Source organism: Rana temporaria, chromosome 13, assembly GCF_905171775.1.
Source record: "Rana temporaria chromosome 13, aRanTem1.1, whole genome shotgun sequence".
NCBI lineage: Eukaryota > Metazoa > Chordata > Amphibia > Anura > Ranidae > Rana > Rana temporaria.
In genome coordinates this window covers 115,536,778-115,562,188 of record NC_053501.1, presented here as the reverse complement: position 1 = coordinate 115,562,188, position 25,411 = coordinate 115,536,778, and the positions used below count along the sequence as shown (strand labels likewise).

General features: G+C 44.2%; 1 protein-coding gene across 3 annotated transcripts in view; it reads right to left on the bottom strand.

Annotated features, from left to right (window-relative positions):
• Positions 1 to 16,284: 16,284 nt before the first annotated feature.
• Positions 16,285 to 25,411, bottom strand: part of IGSF9 (immunoglobulin superfamily member 9) — a 136,503-nt gene continuing 127,376 nt past the window's right edge. For all 3 annotated transcript variants that reach the window (XM_040333475.1, XM_040333477.1, XM_040333476.1), the window contains one exon: positions 16,285 to 17,136. In XM_040333475.1, coding sequence (XP_040189409.1) covers positions 16,916 to 17,136 — 221 coding nt within the window. In that variant the 3' untranslated portion in view covers positions 16,285 to 16,915. The remainder of the gene's footprint in view (positions 17,137 to 25,411) is intronic.

The following is a 25,411-nucleotide window of genomic DNA, read 5'->3' as shown; positions in this document are numbered from 1 at the left end:
TGGTGAGGTTGCATTGATAGGCACTGGTAGGCTGCATTTCATGGGCGCTGGTAGGCTGCATTTCATGGCACTGGTGGGCTGCATTTGATGAGTGCTGGTGAGGCTGCATTTGGTGAGCGCTGGTGAGGCTGCACTCCATGGGCGCTGGTTAGGCTGCACTCCATGGGCACTGGTGAGGCTGCATCGATGGGCCCTGGTGAGGCTGCATCGATGGGCGTTGGTGAGGCTGCATTTGATGGGCGCTTCATTAAAAAGGTGGGGTCTACATGGGCAGGGAAAAGGGGGTGGAGTCAGGGGTGTAGCCAAGGGAGGGGGCAGCAAGAGGAGGTTTCGCTTAGGACGGCAAAAATTAAGGGTGGCAACCATAGAAACTCGAACAATGAACTCTTCAGTGTCTGCTGCCCAAATCTGACCCATTCAAGCGAACGGGCACATGCCAAAAATACGCCACAACTGCATGTCATGCACATGGTTCTGGGGTCCTTATGTAGCGATTGCAGTGTTAAAACAACAGGGGCCTACGGCCTCTTCACCACTTGTCAAGCACCACTGAAAAGTGATCTGAATGTGGATTGCTTTTCAGAGGTAGAAAGGATGAAATGTTCCCCCGACCTTTTGAGTTTCACTTTAAATTTGCTAAACCCATCCCCCATCATTGGTGTCACTGGTGGGGGGTCACTGCCTTCCATGGTACCGCTTAATTTAGCACACCTCATTGCCACCAAAGATAATATTCCTCAATCACGGCTCATTAATACCGCCGTTTTAAATAGATTTTTCAGCTTTTACGTCGTTCTGCATCATTCTTCTTCTTCTTCAAGTCTTATCTGGACCAGACCGTAATTTGTGTAACGGAAATAGCTCACAGTATCCATTTGTCGCCCGGCGGGAAAGCTGCTTCCAAATGTTTCACCCCAAAAATAAATACAATACGTAGCCGCTTCGTGGCCGTTCGTACATTCTATTCAGAGCCGACTTATTTTTATACCGTACCATTTTAGTCTCTTAGAAAATACATTGTTCGTCGTTTGCGTTCGCCATCATCCCCGATAGGGTTTATCTGGGAGCCGCCATGTGCTACCGATATGCATGCTGATGGGAGGTAAGAGCAGAGTAACAGAGGGGTGAGCTTGTAATTGTGCTGCTTCTCCTTTCACTGTCCAGTCCAGGTGGGGGCTCGTCCGGGATGACTCGGAGAAAGTGGATTGAATAATGTTGGCCATGATGTGGGCTCACAACTTCCTCCTCATCAGTATGTAAATCCAGCACATTGTTTGGGGGGCTCACAACTGTAGTATATGAAATGGGAGCACTCAAAATGAGTTGGCTTTACCTATTAATGAAGGGCGCTTTGTGATCTCCCCCAAAACGTGTTGGCGTTACCTACTGATGAAGCGGACTTCTGAGCCCCTGAAACGTGTTGGCTCTACATACTGGTGAATAGGGAGTTGTGAGCTTCCAAAATGTGTTGACTTTACCTACTGATGAAGGGAAAGTTGTTTTAGTATATTGTATGTGTAATTTATAATATACATGCAATATACTACAGTATATTCTGTTACTCTGCTCTTACCTCCCATCAGCATGCAGAATGGTAGCACATGGCTCCCAGAAAACTGGGAGCCATGTGCTACCATTATGCATGCTGATGGGAGGTAAGAGCAGAGTAACAGAGGAATGAGCTTGTAATTGTGCTGCTTCTCCTTTCACTGTCCAGTCCAGTCACCAGGTGGGGGCATGTCCGGGATGACTCGGAGAAAGTGGGTTGAATAATGTTGGCCATGATGTGGGCTCACAACTTCCTCCTCATCAGTATGTAAATCCAGCACATTGTTTGGGGGCTCACAACTGTAATATATGAAATTGGAGTTGTGAGCCCCTGAAAACGATTGGCTTTACCTAGTGAAGAAGGAGGAGTTGTGAGCCCTCAAAACATGTTGACTTTATCTAGTAATGAAGGGGTCGTTGTCAATGTTCTGGGAGTCACCAAAAGGTGTTGACTTTAAGTACTAATGAAGGAGATGTTGCGAGCCCCCGAAACATGTAGGCCTGGATTCACAAAGCACTTACGCAGACATATATCAAGTTACGCTGAGGTAAGTGCAAATGTGCGCCGTCGTATCTGTGCGCCGGACCCACAAACTAAGGTACGCCTAAAAACAGACTTCATCCCGCCGACATAACTTGCCTACGCCGGCGTAGGGTGGGCGCACATTTACGCTGGACGCATGGTGGCGCTGCCATACTTTAGCCATTCAAATATGCAAATTAGGAAAATACGGCGATTCACGAACCTGCGTTCGCCCGACGCAGGCTACGAGAGGTGCGCGTAAGTTGTACGTCCGGCGTAAAGTTAAGCCCCATAAAGGAGGTGTAACCCAGCAGCAGACATGTAAAGGTCTGCATCAGGGAACACAAGCAGGCGTATTTTACGTTGGATGTGTGTCTGGATGGGCATAGGTTACGTTCATGGCGTAGGCAGTGATCCGGCGTATCTTAGGTAGTTGTGAGCATGCGCACGGGGATGCGTCCACGTCACGACGCATGCGCAGTTCGTTAAACGTACTTGTCTAGCTCTCAATCCATCATTTATATGGGGTCACGCCTCATTTGCATGGGGCAAGCCCACTTCCACCTACGCCGGCCTGCGCCTTCGAAACCTACGCCACGCCGACGCAGCATTGGGAGCACTGGCTTCCTGAATTCCATGCTTGCCTCTCGGCGTAGCGTACATTGGTTTGCGATACGGCGGCGTAATGTGCGCCCGCTCTCTATGAATCTGGGCCGTTGACTTTACCTACTACTAAAGGGGGAGCTGTAAGCCCTTGAAATGTGTTGGCTTTGTCTATTGATGAAGGAGGGAGCTGTGAGCCCACTACAGGTGGGGGCTCGTCCGGGATGACTTGGAGAAAGTGGGTTGAATAATGTTGGCCATGATGTGGGCTCACAACTTCCTCCTAATCAGTATGTAAATCCAGCACATTACAGGGGCTCATAGCTCCTCCTTTTATTAGTAAGTAAAGCCAACACTTTTCAAGGGGCTCACAACTTCCCTTTCATCATTAGGCAAATTAACATGTTTCAGGGCACTTAACTCCCCCTTTATCACTAGGCGACGCCAACATGTTTTGGTGGCTTACACCTTCCTCTTCATCAGTAGGTAAAATCAATACATTTCAGCCACTCACAAGTCCCCCTTCATCACTAGGTAAAATTAACATGTTTTTGGGAAAGTTGGAAAAGCCAACAAGGTTTGGGTGCTCACAACTGTAGTATATGAAATAGGAGTTGTGAGCCCCTGAAAATGATTGGCTTTACCTAGTGATGAAGGAGGAGTTGTGAGCCCTCAAAACATGTTGACTTCATCTAGTAATGAAGGGGTCGTTGTAAATGTTTTGGGAGTCACCAAAAGGTGTTGACTTTAGGTACTAATGAAGGAGATGTTGCGAGCCCCCAAAACATGTTGACTTTACCTACTACTAAAGGGGAAGCTGTAAGCCCTTGAAATGTGTTGGCTTTACCTATTGATGTAGGAGGGAGCTGTGAGCCCTCTACAGGTGTTAACTTTACCTACTAATGAAGAGGGCGTTGTGATTCCCCAAAACATGTTATTGTTACCTACTGATGAAGGGGGACTTCTGAGCCCCTGAAACGTGTTGGCTTTACATACTTGTGAATAGGGAGTTGCGAGCTCCCAAAATGTGTTGACTTTACCTACTGATGGAGATGTTGTGATCCCTCGAAATGTGTTGACCTCAAATGCAAATGCAAAATGTTGGCCTTATCAGTGTGGTGCTGCTCTTTCACTGGGCAGGCTAGGGGAGGGTCGGAGACCAAGCTCCACTCCTCAACTGCATTACAGAAAAGTGTGGTCACTAACCTGGCTGTGCTGTCTGGCAGCTGTGCCTGGGTCACAATACTGGCCGAACAGAATTATGCATCATTTGGCAGCTCTAAATATTTCCGCCGTGTATTTAGCGTTTCGTTAGCTTGGAGGGCCGGTTTTAATTCAGCTCAGACAATTAAATCCCGTAAACGGAGAAGGATAATTAGGTAACTGATTTCAGCTAACGTAACCCACATGTAATTCGCAATCCACATCAAACGCAAGAAGAAATGGAAAAAAAAAATGCAGACACACATGAATAAAAGTGGAGCCGACACCGCCATGGTAAAGTGTACTTATTTAATGATTTTTTTTATTTTTTATAACCACAGAAATCTCCCAAAATAGCAAAAAAATTTGTCCTATAAAAATATCTTGTATTTTCTTTTTTTCTCTATACATACATTGCATTTTTTTTTTACAATACCAGAAAATTTTCATTGGTACCAGATGCGTAAAAAAAAAAAAAAAAATCTTTATCAACAATTCTTTTTATACAGAAAATGCGAAAACTTTTCAAAAAAAAAAAAGGTTTGAGGGAAGATAAGAGTATAAAAGAATTGGTCTTCCCTGTATGTTTTCTTTGGGATTGTATTGTTTGCGATATAAGAACTTCCTTGGATTTTTAGGGACATCGCCTAAAAGTTTTTACTATCTGTTATTTTTTTTGTATTTTTTTTTTTTAAAGGAATGTCCACAGTCAAAAACGAAGGGGAAAATTCCTACAACAGTCTGATAGCAAAGAAAGGAAGGGAGAGAGGAAGTACTTAGATATAACAGACATGGGCGGAAAAGGACTAGATGTCACTGGTGGTCTAGATTTCGAGAAAGAGGCAACAAAAATTTTAATGAACAAAATCAAATTGGACACAATTGGGTAAAACAATTTGGACACTGAAGGAAAAAGGGAATTTTTTTGAATGTGAAGGAAATAGAAAATTTTGTTTGATTAAAGTTCATCTAGAGCCAATTAATTTTTTATTTTTTTGTTATAAGTAGAGCAAGGAATGGTTAACAGTGATTAGATGTCGAGAAAGAGGCAATATACTTAATAAAATTGGGCAAAACAATTTGGACACTGAAGCAAAGGGGAATTTTATGAATGTGAAGCATATGGGAAATTTTGTTTGATTAAAGTTCATCTAGTGCCAATTTTCTTTTTTTTTTTTATAGGTAGAGTAAGGAATAGTTAACAGTGACTAGATGTTGAGAAAGAGGCAATATAAATTAATAAAATTAAGGAAAATCGGGTAAAACAATTTGGACATTGAAGCAAAAGGGAATTTTATGAATGTGAAGGATATGGGAAATTTTGTTTGATTAAAGTTCATCTAGTGCCAATTTTTATTTATTTTTTGTTATAGGTAGAGTATGGAATGGTTAGCAGTGACTAGATGTCGAGAAAGAGGCAATATAATTAATAAAATTAAGGAAAATTGGGTAAAACAATTTGGACACTGAAGCAAAAGGGAATTTTATGAATGTGAAGGAAGGATATGGGAATTTTTTTTGATTAAAGTTCATCTAGAGCCAATTAATTTTTTATTTTTTGTTATAAGTAGAGCAAGGAATGGTTAACAGTGATTAGATGTCGAGAAAGAGGCAATATACTTAATAAAATTGGGAAAAACAATTTGGACACTGAAGCAAAAGGGAATTTTATGAATGTGAAGCATATGGGAAATTTTGTTTGATTAAAGTTCATCTAGTGCCAATTTTTTTTTTTTATAGGTAGAGTAAGGAATGGTTAACAGTGACTAGATGTCGAGAAAGAGGCAATATAATTAATAAAATTAAGGAAAATTGGGTAAAACAATTTGGACACTGAAGCAAAAGGGAATTTTATGAATGTGAAGGAAATGGGAAATTTTGTTTGATTAAAGTTCATCTAGTGCCAATTTTTATTTATTTTTTGTTATAGGTAGAGTATGGAATGGTTAACAGTGACTAGATGTCGAGAAAGAGGCAATATAATTAATACAATTAAAGAAAATTGGGTAAAACAATTTGGACACTGAAGCAAAAGGGAAATTTATGAATGTGAAGGAAATGGGAAATTTTGTTTGATTAAAGTTCATCTAGTGACAATTTTTTTATTAACCATTCCTTACTCTACCTATAACAAAAAATGTAATAAAAAAATTGGCACTAGATTAACTTAAATCAAACAAAATTTCCCATTTCCTTTACATTCATAAAATTCCCTTTTGCTGCAGTGTCCAAATGGTTTTGCCCAATTTTCCTTAATTTTATTAATTATATTGCCTCTTTCTCGACATCTAGTCAATGTTAACCATTCCTTACTCTACCTATAACAACAAATTTAACAGTGACTAGATGTCGAGAAAGAGGCAATATAATTAATAAAATTAAGGAAAATTTAGTAAAACAATTTGGACATTGAAGCAAAAAGGAATTTTATGAATGTGAAGGAAATGGGAAATTTTGTTTGATTAAAATTCATCTAGTGCCAATTTTTTATTTATTTTTTATAGGTAGAGTAAGGAATGGTTAACAGTGACTAGATGTCGAAAAAGAGGCAATATAATTAATAAAATTAAGGAAAATACAGCAAAACGATTTGGACACTGAAAGAAATGGGAATTTTGTAAATGTGAAAGTGAAGGAAATGGGAAATTTTGTTGGATGCAAGTTATCTAGAGACAAATTGTTTTCATTTATTTTCCGTTATGGGTAGATTAAGGAGAAGTCATCAGCAATTTTTTGTGGACACTGAGTAAAGAAAATGGACATTTTGCAATACTAAGTATATCTGGAGCTACTTTTTTTATTTTTTAACCTTGGGTAGAGTCTAAACTGATTAACACCCTGGCATATTTTGACCCAATAAGAAAATTTCCTTCCACTTTCCCGGAGACACAACTGGAAATTAAATAAATCTCTACAAAGTGAGAATTCCCGTCAGTGTCAAATTTTGAAGATTTCCCCACTATTCCTGTTCTGGTGACAACAGTAAAATGTAGCATTTGCCACCGGTTTATGTCCTGGTGATAATGGAGGCAAAGATGGTAAATTCAATTCAAACCTCAATTTGGGAGTTTTACCATTTCCATACACCAACCAAAAAAAAATAAAAAATCGATATACTTTTGGCTTTAGATACAATTTGAAGAAGGGTAACAAAGTAGTGGAGGGACTTAAATGGGCCATTGGGTCAAAGTGGTGGGACTTAATGGGCCACAGGGTTTAAAGGTCTATTAAGAATAGTCTGAAGGTTCTTTAGCGAGATGGGAGGCTTAGGCCGAGATAGAAGGCTTAGGCAGCAAGAGAAAAACACGGGCAGAGAAGGGAAAGGTAGGAAGGACGTTGAGAAATAGGCAAGTAAACAGCTGGAACCAATTTAAAACCAGGCGGTAGAGGGAGATGTGAAAAGAGAAGCTGGTCAGGAATGGAGAATGTCAGCCTACAGGTGGATGATAATGGAGATAGGGCTGAGTGGAATTTTGGTGAGACAAAACAGACCTTGAGGCCATGTGCTCTAAAGAAGGTTTTAATTAGCTTATATCAGCATCTGAGGCAAAGGCCAGCGAGTGGAAAACATGGGTAGAGAGGGGAAGGGTAGGAAGGGCTTTGAGGAATAGGCAAGTAAACAGCTGGAACCAATTTAAGACCAGGTGGTAATGTGAGACATAAAAAGAGAGGCTGGTGAAGAACGGAGAACATCAGCCTACAGGTGGATGATAATAGAGATATGGCTTTGTGGAATAGTGGCGAGACAAAAAAAAAAATTTGAGTTAATGTGATCTAAAGAAGGTTCGAAAACAGCTTGTATCAGCGTCTGAGGCAAAGACCAGCAAAAGGGGTGGGGAAGGGAATGATAGAACTTTGAGGGGTTTGCAAGTAAACAACTGGAATAAATTAACAACCGGGTGGTAAAGTGAGACTGGGAAAGAGAGGCTGGTGCAGAATTGAGAATGTCAGCCTACAGATGTAGGACAATGGAGAATGGGGGTGTGGAAGTGTGGGTGCCAAAAAAAGGTCCATCAAAGAATGTTCTAGAGGGCTTTTATTAGCATGCAAGCCAAAGCCCAGCAAGGAAAAAAAAAAGTTGGAAGGGAAAAGGTAGGAAAGAACTTTGAGGATTAGATGGGTAAACAGCTGGAACCAATTTAAGACAAGGTGGTAAAGGAAAAACTCAAAAAGAGACTGGTGAATGGAGACTGTAAGCCTAAAGGTAGGGCTGTGTGGAATAGTGGTGAGACGAAACAGACCTTGAGGTCAGGTACTCTAAAGGTTCTAAAGCAGGGGTGCCCATCCTTTTGAAGAGTTAGGGCCACTTAAGCAAGTTGGTAACCAGTCAAGGGCCACAATGAGCGGAGCGGGCGGATGACAGGTCTTGACTACTCTATGGGCCCTCCGATCCATCCAGATGAAAGGAGACAAATTCACTTCTGTTTTTCGGATTGGAGGTACGCGGGCGTAAACAGACATCTGTCGCTCTAGAGAGGTGAATTTAGGGTCCCATTTGATCGGGCTGATCGTGTGAAAAGGGCTTTCCCACTAATGTGCTGCGGGAATGATGTGCAATTTAGAAAAGGCGGTAGAAAAAAAGGCAGAATGGAAGAGCCATAAAAGAAAGGACAATCAGAATACGCATGGGGAGAGGGGGAGCAGGAAGAGAGTGTGCCACAAGAACCAGTAGGAAGACAAAAAGGTAGACAAAAGGGAACAATTGGGCAAAAATGCAAATAGAGGGAAGTAGGAGGGACATGTGCAATGAGGGAGGAGCTGTAAGGGAACGGTCAGGCTAAATATTAAAGGTTAAAGGCAGGGAAAAGGAAACATAGGAAGGGAAACAGAAAAGTACCAGTTACTTACCAGTAACTGCCTTTCTAGGAAATCTTCCAGGACGGCAGGCCTACTTAGGTGTGCCGTCCTGGAAGAGGTGGGAACATTTAGGTGGTGCGGCAGAACAAGGCATGAAACACTGGTAAATGGAGGTTGGAAATGGGAAGATTTTTTTTTTAAAAAGTCAAAGTTTAACTGAAGTCATACCTTTTCTATCGCTTTATAATCTTTTTATGATTTGTGATGGATTTATTTCACACTACTGTGCTCTGTGCTGGCAGAGCTGAGTAACAGCCACACCCCTTAGTGTCCTCACACAGACCAGTAATGAGGGGGGCGTGTCTAACCAAATATGTATAAATTTAATGAGAACTCTGGTGCCTATTAGACTTCACATTCATATTTAGACCCCACGCACAACTACTGTAGCAGGAAAATGGGGTACGTCTATGCAAATGACTGTTAGTACAATGTTAGTTTGACTTCATACCCATTTCAATTACTTCAGTTGGGCTTTAAATAAGAAGATACAGTGAAAAATGAGCACAAAAGATAAGAACAAGCTTTTGGGCTTTTTTTACTAAGGCAAATAGCAATGTGCAAAGTCCCTGCACTGCTTTACTAAATAGATATGCAAATGAGCGAACTCAGACAGAAGAAATCCCCCCCCCCCCTTTACCTAGGCCAGGCATTTAAAATACTTAACAGTATAGTATGTCTTCCAGTTCTATTGTCAACTCTACAACAATGGTCACAGCAGCACCCCGCACACATCGAACAGCTTCTTATAGAAGAACTCCAACCTAAGCAATAACTTTTATATGCCATTTAAAGGCGTTTTATTCTACAGATAGTCACCATCACCAAATTAGAATTTGTTACTGAACCTGGAAGGGGCTCCCAATATGGAAACAGACCCATTGACCTACACCAGAGCTGGACTGGGACAAAAATTTGGCCCTGGACTTCATCCAGACTGGCCCACTTTGACAGGTCTCTCCCACAGCGGCCAGACAACTCCTGTACCCCCCCCGGTCACCAAAGCCCCCCCCTCCCCTAGCCACTGGCCGTTTTACTTTATTAGAGTAGAACGACTGGTACTGGTACTCTTATAGGCAGTACCAGTGGGGAAGCTAGATATTATTTCACCCGGGGCAAAGAATCAGTTTGGTGCCCCCCCCCCTTATGGGACAAGATTAGGCAGAAGTGATAAACCCCCAGGCCATAGCTGTTGAGTCAGCTGTCTGTCGTCCCCCCTGCTCCTCCCCCATGCTTCTTTGTTCCCCCCCAGGTGAGCGCTGGGGAAAGGCAGAGACAGAGGAGCGGAGGGTGGCAGAGCGGTCGGCTGTCACTGAAGCCAGCCCACTGAGCCATCGGCCCACCGGGAAACTCCCTGTAGTCCCAATGGCCAGTCCATCCCTGACCTACACCAGACAGCAACAGTTCTGTGTCTGTGCCATCCCCCCTTTAAGGCCATTGGAAGTTACTGGTGGATTTGTTCCCACACCCACTACTGTTAGGAACGGGAGAAGGCGTGGTTACACATGACTACATTTTTTTTTCTGCTCATAAATGGCAATTTTTTCACATAAAGGATTTTTTTTTTTTTTTTTGGTGAATTGGCTGTATTTCAGTTTGGACATAGACATTGCTTAGTGGAGTTCTCCTTTTAAGGGTTCAGTTTTCTACAAGCTTCTCACAATATAATAACCTGCTGATTTAAATGATATTTCAGTTCTAGGTGGTCTCTGATGGGTTGAGTCTTCTGTTGGCCCTCAGGGACTGTGCTAATGCCTCAAGCATTTAAACGGCCATTATGAGCAATTGCAGTAATTTGTGTGTTTTACTTCCTATGATCACCAGCTCCATCTAGTGGCCATGATGCAGTATTTTCCTGAAATACCCTAAATCGGGAAGATAACACAATATGACCACTATGGATCATAGGCGGAAAATTCATTGCACAAATTACAGTGATTTATTCATGACATTTGTGCCAAAGCTTGAGACATTTGCAGATAATGTTTTATGAATAGACCCTTTATGGGTATTCTGTAGCAAAAAAAAAAAAAGACTTGCAGTAGTCTGGGAAATTTCAGAACAAGAGCAGATGAAATTGTGATTTGAGCTGGTAGCAGGAGTTGCATTCTTGGCAATCGTAATGGCAAATCTTTGCATTAACAAAACTAGAAAAGACCATCCTGTCCAAGGCCCTTTAGTCTTACACTACAATCGGTAAAAAGGGGCCAAATTCATTAAAGGTGTTGCTTGAAAAATCCTTTAAAAATATCCAGTAGTTCATTTTACATTGAAAGTCCAGTAAAGTGTACCTGTCTCCCACAGCAATTTGAGCCCCGGTCTATCAAGAAGTACGGTAATTTCAGTTTCAGCTCTGCCCTACCAATAAGTAATTTCAGTTTCGGTTCTGCCTCACCAAGAAGTACTTCCGATTTTGACTCTGCCCTACCAAGAAGTACTTCTGGTTTTGACAGAGTCAAAACCGGAAGTACTTCTTGGTAGGACAGAGTCAAAACCGGAAGTACTTCTTGGTAGAACAGAGTCAAAACCGGAAGTACTTCTTGGTAGGACAGAGTCAAAACCGGAAGTACTTCTTGGTAGGACAGAGTCAAAACCGGAAGTACTTCTTGGTAGGACAGAGTCAAAACCGGAAGTACTTCTTGGTAGGACAGAGTCAAAACCGGAAGTATTTCTTGGTAGGACAGAGTCAAAACCGGAAGTACTTCTTGTGGTAGGACAGAGTCAAAACCGGAAGTACTTCTTGGTAGGACAGAGTCAAAACCGGAAGTACTTCTTGGTAGGACAGAGTCAAAACCGGAAGTACTTCTTGGTAGGACAGAGTCAAAACCGGAAGTACTTCTTGGTAGGACAGAGTCAAAACCGGAAGTACTTCTTGGTAGGACAGAGTCAAAACCGGAAGTACTTCTTGGTAGGACAGAGTCAAAACCGGAAGTACTTCTTGGTAGGACAGAGTCAAAACCGGAAGTACTTCTTGGTAGGACAGTGTCAAAACAAGAAGTACTTCTTAGGACAGAGTCAAAATCGGAAGTACTACTTCTTAGGACAGAGTCAAAATCGGAAGTACTTCTTCTTAGGACAGAGTCAAAATCGGAAGTACTTCTTCTTAGGACAGAGTCAAAATCGGAAGTACTTCTTCTTAGGACAGAGTCAAAATCGGAAGTACTTCTGGTTTTGACTCTGTCCTACCAAGAAGTACTTCTGGTTTTGACTCTGTCCTAACAAGAAGTACTTCTGGTTTTGACTCTGTCCTAACAAGAAGTACTTCTGGTTTTGACTCTGTCCTAACAAGAAGTACTTCCGGTTTTGACTAACAAAATGTCTGCTTTGGTTGTGGGTACAAAGTCCAATAAGTGTACCTGTCTTTCACAGCCATTTGAGCCCCATCATACCAATAAGTAATTTTGGTTTCGGTTTTGCCCTACCAAGAAGTAGTTCCGGTTTTGACTTTGCCCTAACAAAGAAGTACCTCCCGTTTGACTCTGTCCTAACAAGAAGTACTTCTGGTTTTGGCTAACAAATTGTCTGCATTGGTTGTGGGTTCAAAACCGGTAGTCCAAACTAAAAACACAAAGCTTTAAACAATTAAAAACGTTGAAACCAGTCACGTCCCTCTTGGCTATAAAGCCAAAGGATCTAAGACCTCTCGTAAAAATTGGCCTTTTTCACAAATTGTGTTTGTGAATTTTACCGCAAACGCGTCAGCTTTTAAGACCTGGTTTGTTTTTTGTAGTAAAAAATGTCACTTCTGTAAATTTTGGCCCCAGCAAAGTTTATATATGGTTTATATTTTCTCAAAATCAAGGATTTAGCAGAAGGTGTTACGTTTAACAGAATGGTTAGAAGAGGGTGGCTGATCTTGGGGAATACAGCCAAGCTTACGTCAAGCAGGGAAGGAAGGAGGAAAGGGATGATAGGTTTCAGCTGCTGTTCCACATCCCCAAGGGAGCCCCTTCCTGTAGAAAAGCTCTTCTGGATCAAGGTCACTACAATTCCTTTTTCATCTGTGGTTGTAGTAAGATGTGTAGAACCACATTCCAGGAGCAGTTAAAATATACACTACGTCTCGCCTTGAAATGCTGCCAACCCAACATGGGGGTCTGGACGACCTCCAATACCAAAAGAGGTGTCAGTTGCACTAATCTATAATTCAGCCATTAACATTGCTACTTAAAGCACACGTCCAACTTTCTAGCAACTGTGTCTTTGTGAGGCTGGACATAGGTCTCAAAAAGTTGATGAGTTCAATTTTGTAATTCCTGGATTAGCCAATTAAATGTTTGCTAACCAGACAGAAAAGGTTTACATTTTACTTGAAGGCCTAAATTTGGCTTTGATAGATCATTTCAAATGTAACCGGTTCATTCCTTCTTTACAATAATGAAAGTGATGGGCCCATACGGGTAAAGGGAAATCTGATTAAGTGCTTTAAAATGTATAATTTGAAAGAGTGTTAGAGATTGAGGACACTTGCTATTCTCGAAGTGTTGGAGAACAATGCCCATCAAGACCTGCATGATGGGGCTTCTAATTTACCAAAAGTTTCTGAAAGTTGTCCTTCTAAAGCAGGGGTCTCCAGACTTTCTAAGCAAAGGGCCAGTTTCCTGTCCTTCAGACTTTAGGGGGGGCCAGACTGTGGCCAGTGAGAGTAGAAAATGCCCCGGCATTAGTGCCCAAACATTGGCTTTAACGGTAGGAATAGTGCCCTATTGTTAGTATCAATGGAAAGAATAGTGCCCCATTGATGGTGTCAATAGGGGGAATGGTGCCCCATCATTGATGGCATAGTGCCAGATAAAGGCAAGCAAAGGGTCGCATTCTGCCCCCGGGTCACAGTTTGGAGTCCACTGTTCTAAAGCATAATGTGGGGCTATCCATTCTAGCTTTGCGTTGTCTACCTCATCCTCAACCGGGGCCCTTCTATAAAAAACATTTTCAAGTAAGTCATTTTAGTAGGTCTTCTCTTTCAACCGAAGAAGCCCAGGTGAGATGAGACACCAGGTGTCCTTTTTCTTCAGGAAAGAAATTCAGAGAACTTACTCTTGCCATTGAGTCAACTAATTTGAAAGCCCTTAAAATTTCATCCAAACCTGCTACTTGAATGGAATCCCAAATGTATAAAAGTTTCTCGTGTGCCTAGCACATGCGCATGACAAGAAGTATGTAACGGGAAGTCAAATTCACAGTTAGAATTTTGGTTTGTTTCAATAAGAAACCAGAACATTTTCCATCCTTCGCCTTTGAATTGTCTCGTTACAATGGTCGAAAAAAATTATTGACCCCACCATTGGAACCATCGACCCCACAATTAGAAACCTGAGCGAGTTTCAAAGATGGAAACTTTCCAAGTTAAATTGTTATATGGTCAGCTAGCCTCAAAGGGGTAGATTAACTAAAAATTGGTGCATTCAAAATCTGGTGAAGCTGTGCATGGTGGCCAATTAGCTTATTTTTTCAGCTTGTTCAATTAAGCTATGGCAATAAAACCTGGATGCTGATTGGTTTCTATGCAGAGTTGCACTTTCCAGTAAAATTTTAGTAAATAACCCCCAAACTGTATTTCCAATGGTACAGGATCCCCCCAAATAAAGGATTTCCAATACATCCTTTGTTGGGTTTGGGTCCATGACTGGGCGCCAGGCACATGCGCATGACAATAAGTATGTATCTGAATTCAAATTCATAGTTAGAATTCTGTTTGTTCCAATAAGAAACCAGAACATTTTTCATCCTTCGCCTTTGAATTTTCTTGTCACTATGGTCAAAAACAATCGTTGACCTCACCATTAGAAACCAAAAATGAGCGTTTTAAGATGGAAATTTTTCAGTTAATTTTCTGTATGGTCAGCTAGCCTCAAACGGGTAGAAGCTCTGCTTGGTAGCTGTCACAGGAGGACCCGTGGAACCCAGAATTCCTTGGAAAGGTTGGGAAACCCTTGTTTCAGCTCCCCATGCACCTCTTATGTCTAAGTCACCCTGTGCCATCCTGGCACAGGGTGTCTGAGAAAATATATCTTGGATTACTTAAAATGGGACAGTAACATTTATCCACAATATCTCCCAGGATATATGTAAAGACTATTCTTGGTTTGTTTGATCCTGAACTCAACAACATGTTGAGAGAGATGATCACATTGGCCTCTGTACAATGTAGGAGACGGGCTGACTCCTGCTGGAGCTCCTGCTATTGTGTGAAGGTGTGCTGTGTTTATACTTATGATAATGTATAATCTACTGTGTGAAGCTTGGTGACGAGTCTGACCTGTAGTGAAATCCTGACAGGCACAGAGTCACATCGGCTGCTTTAAGGGATTAGTTAATTGGCTCATGTCAATTTATGTTTCTGGTTACAAGTGTATTGTTAGAGTAATATGAGCAGGAGAACGGAACCTCCTCTTTAACTGTATATAAGACTTGTATTTTGGTTTTAATAAACAGTCCATGTTCAGCAATCAAACGAGTATTGTCTCGTTTGGGGCTTGTCATCGGTTGGAATATCTGATATCTAGATTCAGACTGGTAGGAAGCGGTATATGACGAAAGCACTCAAGCGGAGTGTGGGACGTTTCATTACAGTAGCCAATTAGCTTATTTTTTTAGCTTGTTCAATTAAGCTTTGGCAATAAAACATGGATGCCGATTGGCTTCTATGCAGAGTTGCACCAGATTTTGCACTTTCCAGTTAAATTTTAGTAAATAACCCCCAAACTGTGTTTCCCATGGTACAGGAACCCCCCAAATAAAGGATTTCCAATACATCCTTTGTTGGGTTGGGGTCCATGACTGTATGCCAACCCATAAGGTACAACTCTAGTTTAGACTACCGCTAATCCCAACAGGACTGGACCCAACCCAAGGGTACAACTCTAGTGTAGACTACCGCTACTCCCACAGGACTGGATCCCAACCCATAGGTACAACTGTAGTTTAGACTACCGCTAATACCAACAGGACTGGACCCCAACCCATAGGTACAACTGTAGTTTAGACTACTGCTACTCCCACAGAACTGGACCCCAACCCATAGGTACAACTGTAGTTTAGACTACTGCTACTCCCACAGGACTGGACCCCCAACCCATAGGTACAACTGTAGTTTATACTAATGCTAATCCCAACAGGATTGAACCCTCAACCCATAGGTACAACTGTAGTTTAGACTACCGCTACTCTCACAGGACTGGACCCCCAACCCATAGCTACAACTCTAGTTTAGACTACCGCTAATCCCACAGGAGACCCAAAAGAGCTGGGATCACAGTTGTCACTACATCATAGGGAGTTCACAGTACAATCCAACATTTCCCGGACTCTAAATTTGAGATGCTGCTTGTCTTTTTAAAACGCCTTATCTAGAGAACGCTATTGGCCCTTCTGTCATTTCAACAGAACCATGACATCAAGGCATCTTCTAAAAAAAATATATATATATTCCTTTACATATGTAAACATGTCGACCTTTTAGTCCAGGGATATGCAATTAGCGGACCTCCAGCTGTTGCAAAACTACAAGTCCCATCATGCTTCTGCCTCTGAGTGCTATGCTTGTGGCTGTCAGAGTCTTGCTATGCCTCATGGGATTTGTAGTTCTGCAACATCTGGAGGTCCGCTAATTGCATATCCCCGTTTTAGTCCAACCATAACTTTTATATTAGCCAGCTCTTTCTATAGATTCTATATCTTAAAGCATTTACAGGTTTCATACTTTGCATTATCTCATCACCTTTTTTTTGATGTTTTAACAAAATCACCCAAAAAATGATGGGTTTGGTCAATTGATGGGTATGGGATTAATACTTCAACTCAACAAAAGAGTTGTCCTAATCTTCCAATTCGTGGCGGCTTATTACAAATGACAAATAAGAGCTTTCATTTCTCTTTGAAAAAAAAAAAGAGAGAGAAGATTGAAGAATTCACCAGTATTCTGATATTTTTGAAAGCCTTCTGCCGATCAGTACCGTGGTTGGTCGTATTGGAGTGGCTCGTGGGATGAGGGTTTTAAGAGTCGTTTGGTTAAAATAATAACCCCTGATGTAGAACGAGCAGGTACTGGTAAACGTGGTGCTTTCGAAAGAATTGTGGGTAAAACACACTTTTTTTTTTTAATGCCCGAGGTTACAGTGTCCCTTGTGGTCTTGTTGCAGATAACGGAGTTCAAGGAACAGCAATGGGGGGGGGGGGGGGTCAGAGTAGTGTGGCTTGTTCGTAACATTCTTCAAAGTCTTTACTCTTTCGGTTCAGTTTTTGCGCCGCTCGTCTGCGTCTCTGGTACTCCAAAAACTCCTCCTTCAGTGCTGCGCAGCGCTCTTCCGGGCTGGACAAAGCCTGCGGGAAACGGTTATCCAGGTCGTCCAGTGATCCCGAGCCAGCCGGGCATGGATCTGCCTCCAAAGGAAGCTTTAAACCTTAGAGGGGGAAGAGAAAAAAAATGTAATTCAGTCTGCAAAACTTTGCTTGATACCATGTAGGCTTAAACTTGGCTTTGATAGATAATTTTTATGGTTACCAGTTTCCTTTTGGCAATATTAAAAATGAGAACTTTTTGTAGTAAGCGATAGGCCCATACAGGTGAAGGGAAATCAGCCAAGTGCCTTACAATATACAGGGTGGGCCATTTATATGGATACACCTTAATAACATGGGAATGGTTGGTGATATTAACTTCCTGTTTGTGGCACATTAGTATATGTGAGGGGGGAAACTTTTCAAGATAAGTGGTGACCATGGCGGCCATTTTGAATCCAACTTTTGTTTTTGGTGTATCCATATAAATGGCCCACCCTGTACAATTTGAGTTGGAGGCCACTTGCCATTCTCGAAGTGTTGGAGAACAAAGCCCATCAAGACCCGCACGATGGGACTTATTCACCAACAGCTTCAAAAAGCAGTGGTCCTTGGCTAGCCTTTATCTGGCCCTTGGGGCACTATTCCTCCCACTGATTTGAGGCATTGTTCCTAACACTAACACCGACACCGTGGCATAATGCCCCCAATTGAAACAAATGATGGGGAACTATTCCTCCCACTAATATCAATGATGGGGAACTATTCCTCCCACTAATATCAATGATGGGGAACTATTCCTCCCACTAATATCAATGATGGGGGCACCACTCCTCCCACTGGCGCCAATGATGGGGCACCACTCCTCCCACTTGCCCCAATGATGGGGCACCACTCCTCCCACTGGCCCCAATGATGGGGCACCAATCCTCACACTGGCGCCAATGATGGGGAACCACTCCTCCCACTGGCGCCAATGATGGGGCACCACTCCTCCCATTGTTAGGAGTTCCTGCCACTTACACCAACTATGGAACACTATTCCTCCCATTGATACCAACGGTGGGGGGCACCATTCCCCCCGACTGACAGCAAAGGTGGGGGAACAAATCCCCCCAACTGACAGCAACGGTTAGGGCACCATTTCCCCAACTGACGGCAATGTTGGGGGGGCACCATTCCCCCAACTGATGGCAACGGTGGGGAGGGGCACCATTCCCCCAACTGACGGCAACGGTGGGGGGGGCACCATTCCCCCAACTGATGGCAACGGTGGGGGGGCACCATTTCCCAACTGACGGCAACATTGGGGGGGCACCATTCCCCCAACTGACGGCAACGGTGGGGAGGGGACCATTCCCCCAACTGACGGCAACGGTGGGGGGGCACCATTCCCCCAACTGACGGCAACGGTGGGGGGGGCACCATTCCCCCAACTGACCCAAACGATGGAGCACTATTTCTCCTCCTACTGGCCACATGCACTATGCAACTGAACACCACCTGAGGCACTGGGACATTTTTTATTCTCACTGGCCATACTCCGGCCTCCCAAAAGTCTGAGGGATAGTAAACTGGCCCTTTGTTTCAAACATTAGAAGAAAAAAAAGGAACCCCTTTGTTTATCCATCGATGTGTGGTTTTTGTCTACAAAGTATTTATTATGAATATGTAAAATCGTTTGATCATTCACTCATAAAAAATCGTTAAAAAGACACATCGCAAAAAAAGCACATATATCAAAAGCAAGAAAAAGACAAAGAAAACATGACAGATTACATATTATAAAAATACTCTCCGGTATTAATGTAATCACAAGGCTAACACTCACTAGACACCTCACGCCTCTTTATGGGTCTCCAATCTACTTTTTTGGACTGTCCCCTCAAACCTTTTTGGAGGACCACCACCACCTGATTCCAAACTGAGCATGTGCACCCTACTTGTACATAGGGTTAACACCCGTCTGAGATTTACCGGAATAGTCCCAGTTTGGAATTGTGTGTCTGGGTTTCAGGTCTGAAACCCAGACACATTATTGAGAATGGACTGGGGTTTCCCAAGTAACTGAGTACCACAGCCACCATGTGCACAGGTGTGCCCAGGGGCCCCACCCCAAAAATGGAGAGGAGAGAGGGCTTGATCTCCTTCTGCTCCTCCTGCCCTTACCCCTCTGTCTCCCCAAACCAGGGGCGGTCCGTCTATAGAGGGCGCTGGAGCGCCGCCCCCTCTGGCTCCGCACCGCCACGGAAATAACATACATTCATGCATTGCATGAATGTATGTTATTGTTGCCAGCTGCCGCTGGTCTATTCAAGTGGCATGGCACAGTGACTGCGTTTGATGGCATGGCACATTGGTGACAATTGATGGCACAGTGACTGCGTTTGATGGCATGGCACAGTGGTGCGAATGGATGGCATAGTGACTGCATTTGATGGCATGGCACAGTGGTGATAATTGATGGCACAGTGGCTGAGTTTGATGGGCATGGCACAGTGGCTGCGTTTGATGGCATGGCACAGTAGTGACAATTGATGGCACAGTGACTGCATTTAAAGGCATGGCACAGTGGTGACAATTGATGGCACAGTGGCTGAGTTTGATGGGCATGGCACAGTGGCTGCGTTTGATGGCATGGCACAGTAGTGACAATTGATGGCACAGTGACTGCATTTAAAGGCATGGCACAGTGGTGACAATTGATGGCACAGTGACTGCATTTGATGGGCATGGCACAGTGACTGCGTTTGATGGCATGGCACAGTGGTGATAATTGATGGCACAGTGGCTGCGTTTGATGGCATGGTACAGTGGTGACAATTGATGGACACAGTGAGGCTGCAATTTTTTTTTTTCCGTTTGCGCCCCCCAAAAATTTTGAGCACCAGCCGCCACTGCCCCAAACTCCAATCCCCGGTATTCTGTGCTCCGGAAAGGGATGTGTGGGCTGGAAATTTTGAAGCTCGGTAGCTCGCAGATACATTGTGGATGAAAGGTGTCAGTGCTTGAGCCTCCATCCTCGGGTGAGTGAGCTCACCTTCCACTGTCTGAAGTCTCCCCCTTCCTCCCTTCCCTCTCCGGCCTCTGAACCTTAGTGTGTACACTAAGATAAGGGGGACTCTGATGTAAGGGGGTTCTTGGGAACCCTGTTTTAAGGGGAAACGCTGGGAAGTGTAACCACTTAAGCCCCGGACCATTTGGCTGGCCAAAGACCAGAGCACTTTTTGCGATTTGGCACTGCATCAGTTTAACGGACAATTGCGCGGTCGTGCGACGTGGCTCCCAAACAAAATTGATGTCCTTTTTTCCCCACAAATAGAGCTTTCTTTTGGTGGTATTTGATCACCTCTGCGGTTGAAATTTTTTGCGCTATAAACAAAAATAGAGCGACAATTTTGAAAACAAAAATATTTGCACTTTTTGCTATAATAAATATCCCCATTTTTTTTTAAAACAACATTTTTCTCAGTTACGTATTCTTCTACATATTTTTGGTAAAAAAAAATCGCAATAAGCGTCTGATTGGTTTGCGCAAAAATTATAGCGTCTACAACATAGGGGATAGTTTTATGGCATTTTTATTATTATTATTTTTTTTACTAGTAATGGCGGCGATCTGCGATTTTTATTGTGACTGCAACATTAGGGCGGACACATCGGACACTTTTGACGCCATTTTAGGACCAGTGTAGTTTTTACAGCGATCAGTGCTATAAAAATGCACCGATTACTGTGTAAATGTGACTGGCAGTGAATGGGGTTAACCAGTAGGGGGGCTCTGAAGGGGTTAAGTGTGACCTAGGGATGTGTTCCAAATGTGGGTGGGGGCGGGGCTACGTGTGACACGACACTGATCACCGCTCCCGATTACAGGGAGCAGTGATCAGTGTCCTGTCACTAGGCAGAATGGGGAAATGCTTGTTTACATCAGCATTTCCCCGTTCTTCAGTGGGACCCGCAGTCACACTCGCAGAGCTTGCGGCGGGCGCACGTGCTCACAATGCCGCGTCTTAGGCCGCGTACACACGATCAGTTGAGCCGATGAGAACGGTCCGAAGGACTGTTCTCATCGGTTAATCGATGAACCTGACTGATGGTCCGTCGCGCCTACACACCATCGGTTAAAAAAACGATCGTGTCAGAACGCGGTGACGTAAAACACAGCGACGTGCTGAAAAAAACGAAGTTCAATGCTTCCAAGCATGCGTCGACTTGATTCTGAGCATGCGCAGGTTTTTAACCAATGCTTTTGCATACTCACGATCGGTTTTGACCTATCGGTTAGGCGTCCATCGGTTAAATTTTAAAGCAAGTTCTAATTTTTTTGACCGAAGGTTAACTGACCGATGGGTCCCACACACCATCTGTTTGGACCGATGAAAACGGTCCTTCAGTCCGTCTTCATCGGTTTTGACTGATCGTGTGTACGCGGCCTTAAAGGACAACGTATATATACGTTATTCTGCCCAACCGCGCCATTCTGCCGAGGTATATCGGCGTGACACGGTCGTTAAGCGGCTAAAGTAAGTGGGAGCTTTGGTGAGCAGAAACCCCCTTGTATCAGTGTTCTTTACACCAAAATCCACAGCGTTCCCTCTTGAAATAAATTGGCGTGCGGCGCTAAAGTGTTTGGCTTAAAGAAAAGGTGGCAACCCTACTTGAACGTAAGGAATAGGTCTTCAAGTTTGCGTGCTTAAACGATAAGTTAATCGTTAATTATTTTCGGTTGCGTCCAATAAGATTTGAAAATGGCACTCGCGAGACAAAATTTAGAGAGCCCTTATCCTGGTGTCGAAGCTTTGTGAGTTGAGCCTCCGAGAAGCGAGACTGTTTGTTTTTCAAACTTGATCAACATCGAGACGTTTTCCCGAAAGCCGTCGTAGCAAAGCCTTGGCACGCAGAAGTGTTTTTCACTGATCGTAGGAGATAAATACAAATGGATTAAATAGAGCGTGATGCTTGTCACCACCCCGAATATCTGGATCTAGGAGGAGATGGAAAGTTTCCTTGGGCCTTCTGTGAAGGTGGAGGGAGGAGGTCCCTTGTCTCCCCCCCCCTCCCCCCGGGGGCCGATTTAATGTAATTACAGTCGTCACAACAGAGCCATGTTTTTCTTTGGACTCCTTTGAGATTACCGTCTCTCTTTTTATTGTGCTCAGATTGGGGCGAGCCTGAGAGAATTCAGCTGTACTTTTCTTTTCAGGCAGCAAGGGAGACCATGGTGTCATTTTTCCACCAAGACCTACGAGTTTGCATGAAGCTGGTCTTAAGGAGGACCTGGGCTTATGCAAGAATTTAAATGTTGGTCCTAAATCATGCATAATAACTACCAAAATAATGGCTGAGGTCTTACGGTTGGCCGCCCCATCTACCGGCTGAGGTCTTACCGTTGGCCGCCCCATCTACCGGCTGAGGTCTTACCGTTGGCCGCCCCATCTACCGGCTGAGGTCTTACCGTTGGCCGCCCCATCTACCGGCTGAGGTCTTACCGTTGGCCGCCCCATCTACCGGCTGAGGTCTTACCGTTGGCCGCCCCATCTACCGGCTGAGGTCTTACCGTTGGCCGCCCCATCTACCGGCTGAGGTCTTGCGGTTGGCCGCCCCATCTACCGGCTGAGGTCTTGCGGTTGGCCGCCCCATCTACCGGCTGAGGTCTTGCGGTTGGCCGGCCCATCTACCGGCTGAGGTCTTGCGGTTGGCCGGCCCATCTACCGGCTGAGGTCTTGCGGTTGGCCGGCCCATCTACCGGCTGAGGTCTTGCGGTTGGCCGGCCCATCTACCGGCTGAGGTCTTGCGGTTGGCCGGCCCATCTACCGGGTGAGGTCTTGCGGTTGGCCGGCCCATCTACCGGCTGAGGTCTTGCGGTTGGCCGGCCCATCTACCGGCTGAGGTCTTGCGGTTGGCCGGCCCATCTACCGGCTGAGGTCTTGCGGTTGGCCGGCCCATCTACCGGCTGAGGTCTTGCGGTTGGCCGGCCCATCTACCGGCTGAGGTCTTGCGGTTGGCCGGCCCATCTACCGGCTGAGGTCTTGCGGTTGGCCGGCCCATCTACCGGCTGAGGTCTTGCGGTTGGCCGGCCCATCTACCGGCTGAGGTCTTGCGGTTGGCCGGCCCATCTACCGGCTGAGGTCTTGCGGTTGGCCGGCCCATCTACCGGCTGAGGTCTTGCGGTTGGCCGGCCCATCTACCGGCTGAGGTCTTGCGGTTGGCCGGCCCATCTAACCGGCTGAGGTCTTGCGGTTGGCCGGCCCATCTACCGGCTGAGGTCTTGCGGTTGGCCGGCCCATCTACCGGCTGAGGTCTTGCGGTTGGCTGGCCCATCTACCGGCTGAGGTCTTGCGGTTGGCCGGCCCATCTACCGGCTGAGGTCTTGCGGTTGGCCTGCCCATCTACCGGCTGAGGTCTTGCGGTTGGCCTGCCCATCTACCGGCTGAGGTCTTGCGGTTGGCCTCCCCATCTACCGGCTGAGGTCTTACGGTTGGCCGCCCCATCTACTGGCTGAGGTCTTACGGTTGGCCGCCCCATTGACCGGCTGAGCTCTTGCGGTTGGCCGGCCCATCTACCGGCTGAGGTCTTACGCTTGGTCGCCCCATCTACCGGCTGAGGTCTTACGCTTGCCTGTCCCATCTACCAGGTGAAGTCTTACGGTTGGCCCGCCGTATTTACCGGCTGAGGTTTTACGGTCGGCCTCCCTATCAACTGGCTGAGGTCTTACGGTGGCCGCACCATCTACTGGATGAGGTCATACGGTTGGCTCCCCCATCTACTGGCTGAGGTACCCCCCACCTCCTATTAACAGCTTGCAATGAAGAGGCATGCAAGTAGCTATGGTTTTGTTGTATTGAATTGCGCTAGGTTATCAATTTTCTGTTGGTTGTTGACATCTAGTGGACGTTTTGGGACACTACATCTTGTTTACTAATGTGATTTTGTTTTTTCCCTATGTCCATCCCTCCTGTTTACTGCTAGTTAGTTTAGCCCTGGCTAGACTCTCCCCAGTTCCCTCAATCCGTGTTTAGTTCTTCATAGAGACAGGGCTCAGGAAGTCGTTGTTTTCTTACACTTCAAAGGACTGAGAAAAAAAAACATCCTCTGCACTGCAAATGTATGAAGTAAAATTGTGTTGGATTCAATTTCCCGCCGTGTGACTTGCTGCAAAATTACAACATACAGGCTGAGCGTTCTGCGACCCCCCTTCCCCCCTTTATGTATTTTTTATGTTTTGCATTTAGCTGCATAAGGTTATAATTTTTCTGTAGTATGCTGCCATCTAGTGGTGGTTTTAGGCCATTGCACATTTTTAAATATTGTAATTTTGGGATCTTTGTCCTCCCCTCCTGTTTAGTGCTAGTTGGTTTAGTCCTAGATAGTCAGTGTTAGTTATTTACAGACTGGGCTCGTTATTACTGGGAAAGTTATTGTCTTCTTACACTTTTTTTTGTAATCATCTTCTTTTTTTTTTTTGTCTTCTTATACTTTAAACGACTGGAAAAATATTGTCGTCCTATACTTTCATGTATTTTTCATGTCTTGCATTCAACTGCATGAGGTTATAATTTTTTCTGTAGTATGCTGCCATCTAGTGGTGGTTTTTGGCCATTGCAACTTTTTTTTACATCGTCATTTTGGGATCTTCGTTTGTCCTCCCCTCCTGTTTAGTGCTAGTTGATTTAGTCCTAGCTAATCAGTGTTAGTTATTCACAGACTGAGCTCAGGAAAGTTATTGTCTTCTTACACTTTTATTTATTTTTTGTCTTATACTTTAAACTGTAAAAACAAAGTTGTCCTATACTTTCATGTATTTTTGGTGTTTTGCATTCAACTGCATGAGGTTATCATTTTTTTTGTAGTATGCTGCCATTGCTAGTGGTGGTTTTAGGCCATTGCACTTTTTGTTTATTTTTTTATATTGTAAATTTTGGGATCTTCATTTGTCCTCCCCTCCTGTTTAGTGCTAGTATGTTTGTTTATTTTATTTATTTATTTTTTCTTATTCTTTAAACCAGGGGTCTCCAAACTGCAGCCTGAGGGCCAGATGTGGCCCTTTGCAAGCCTTTATCCGGCCCTTGGGGCACTATCCCTCCAACTGACACCAACAATGGGGCACTATGTTTTCCACTGATACCAATGATGGGATACTATTCCTCCTACTAATACCAATAATGGGGCATTACTCCTAGTGACCCCCAACCCGAGGCCATATTTATTCTCACTGATGCTGGGCTCGGCACATTTTTCTACCCCTGCTGGCCACAATCCGGCCCTCCTAAAGTCTAAATGACAATAGACTGGCCCTTTGTTTAAAAAAGTTTGGAGACCCCTGCTTTAAACTGTAAAAACATCGTCGTCCTATACTTTCATGTTTTTGTTATAATTTTCTGTAGTATGCTGCCA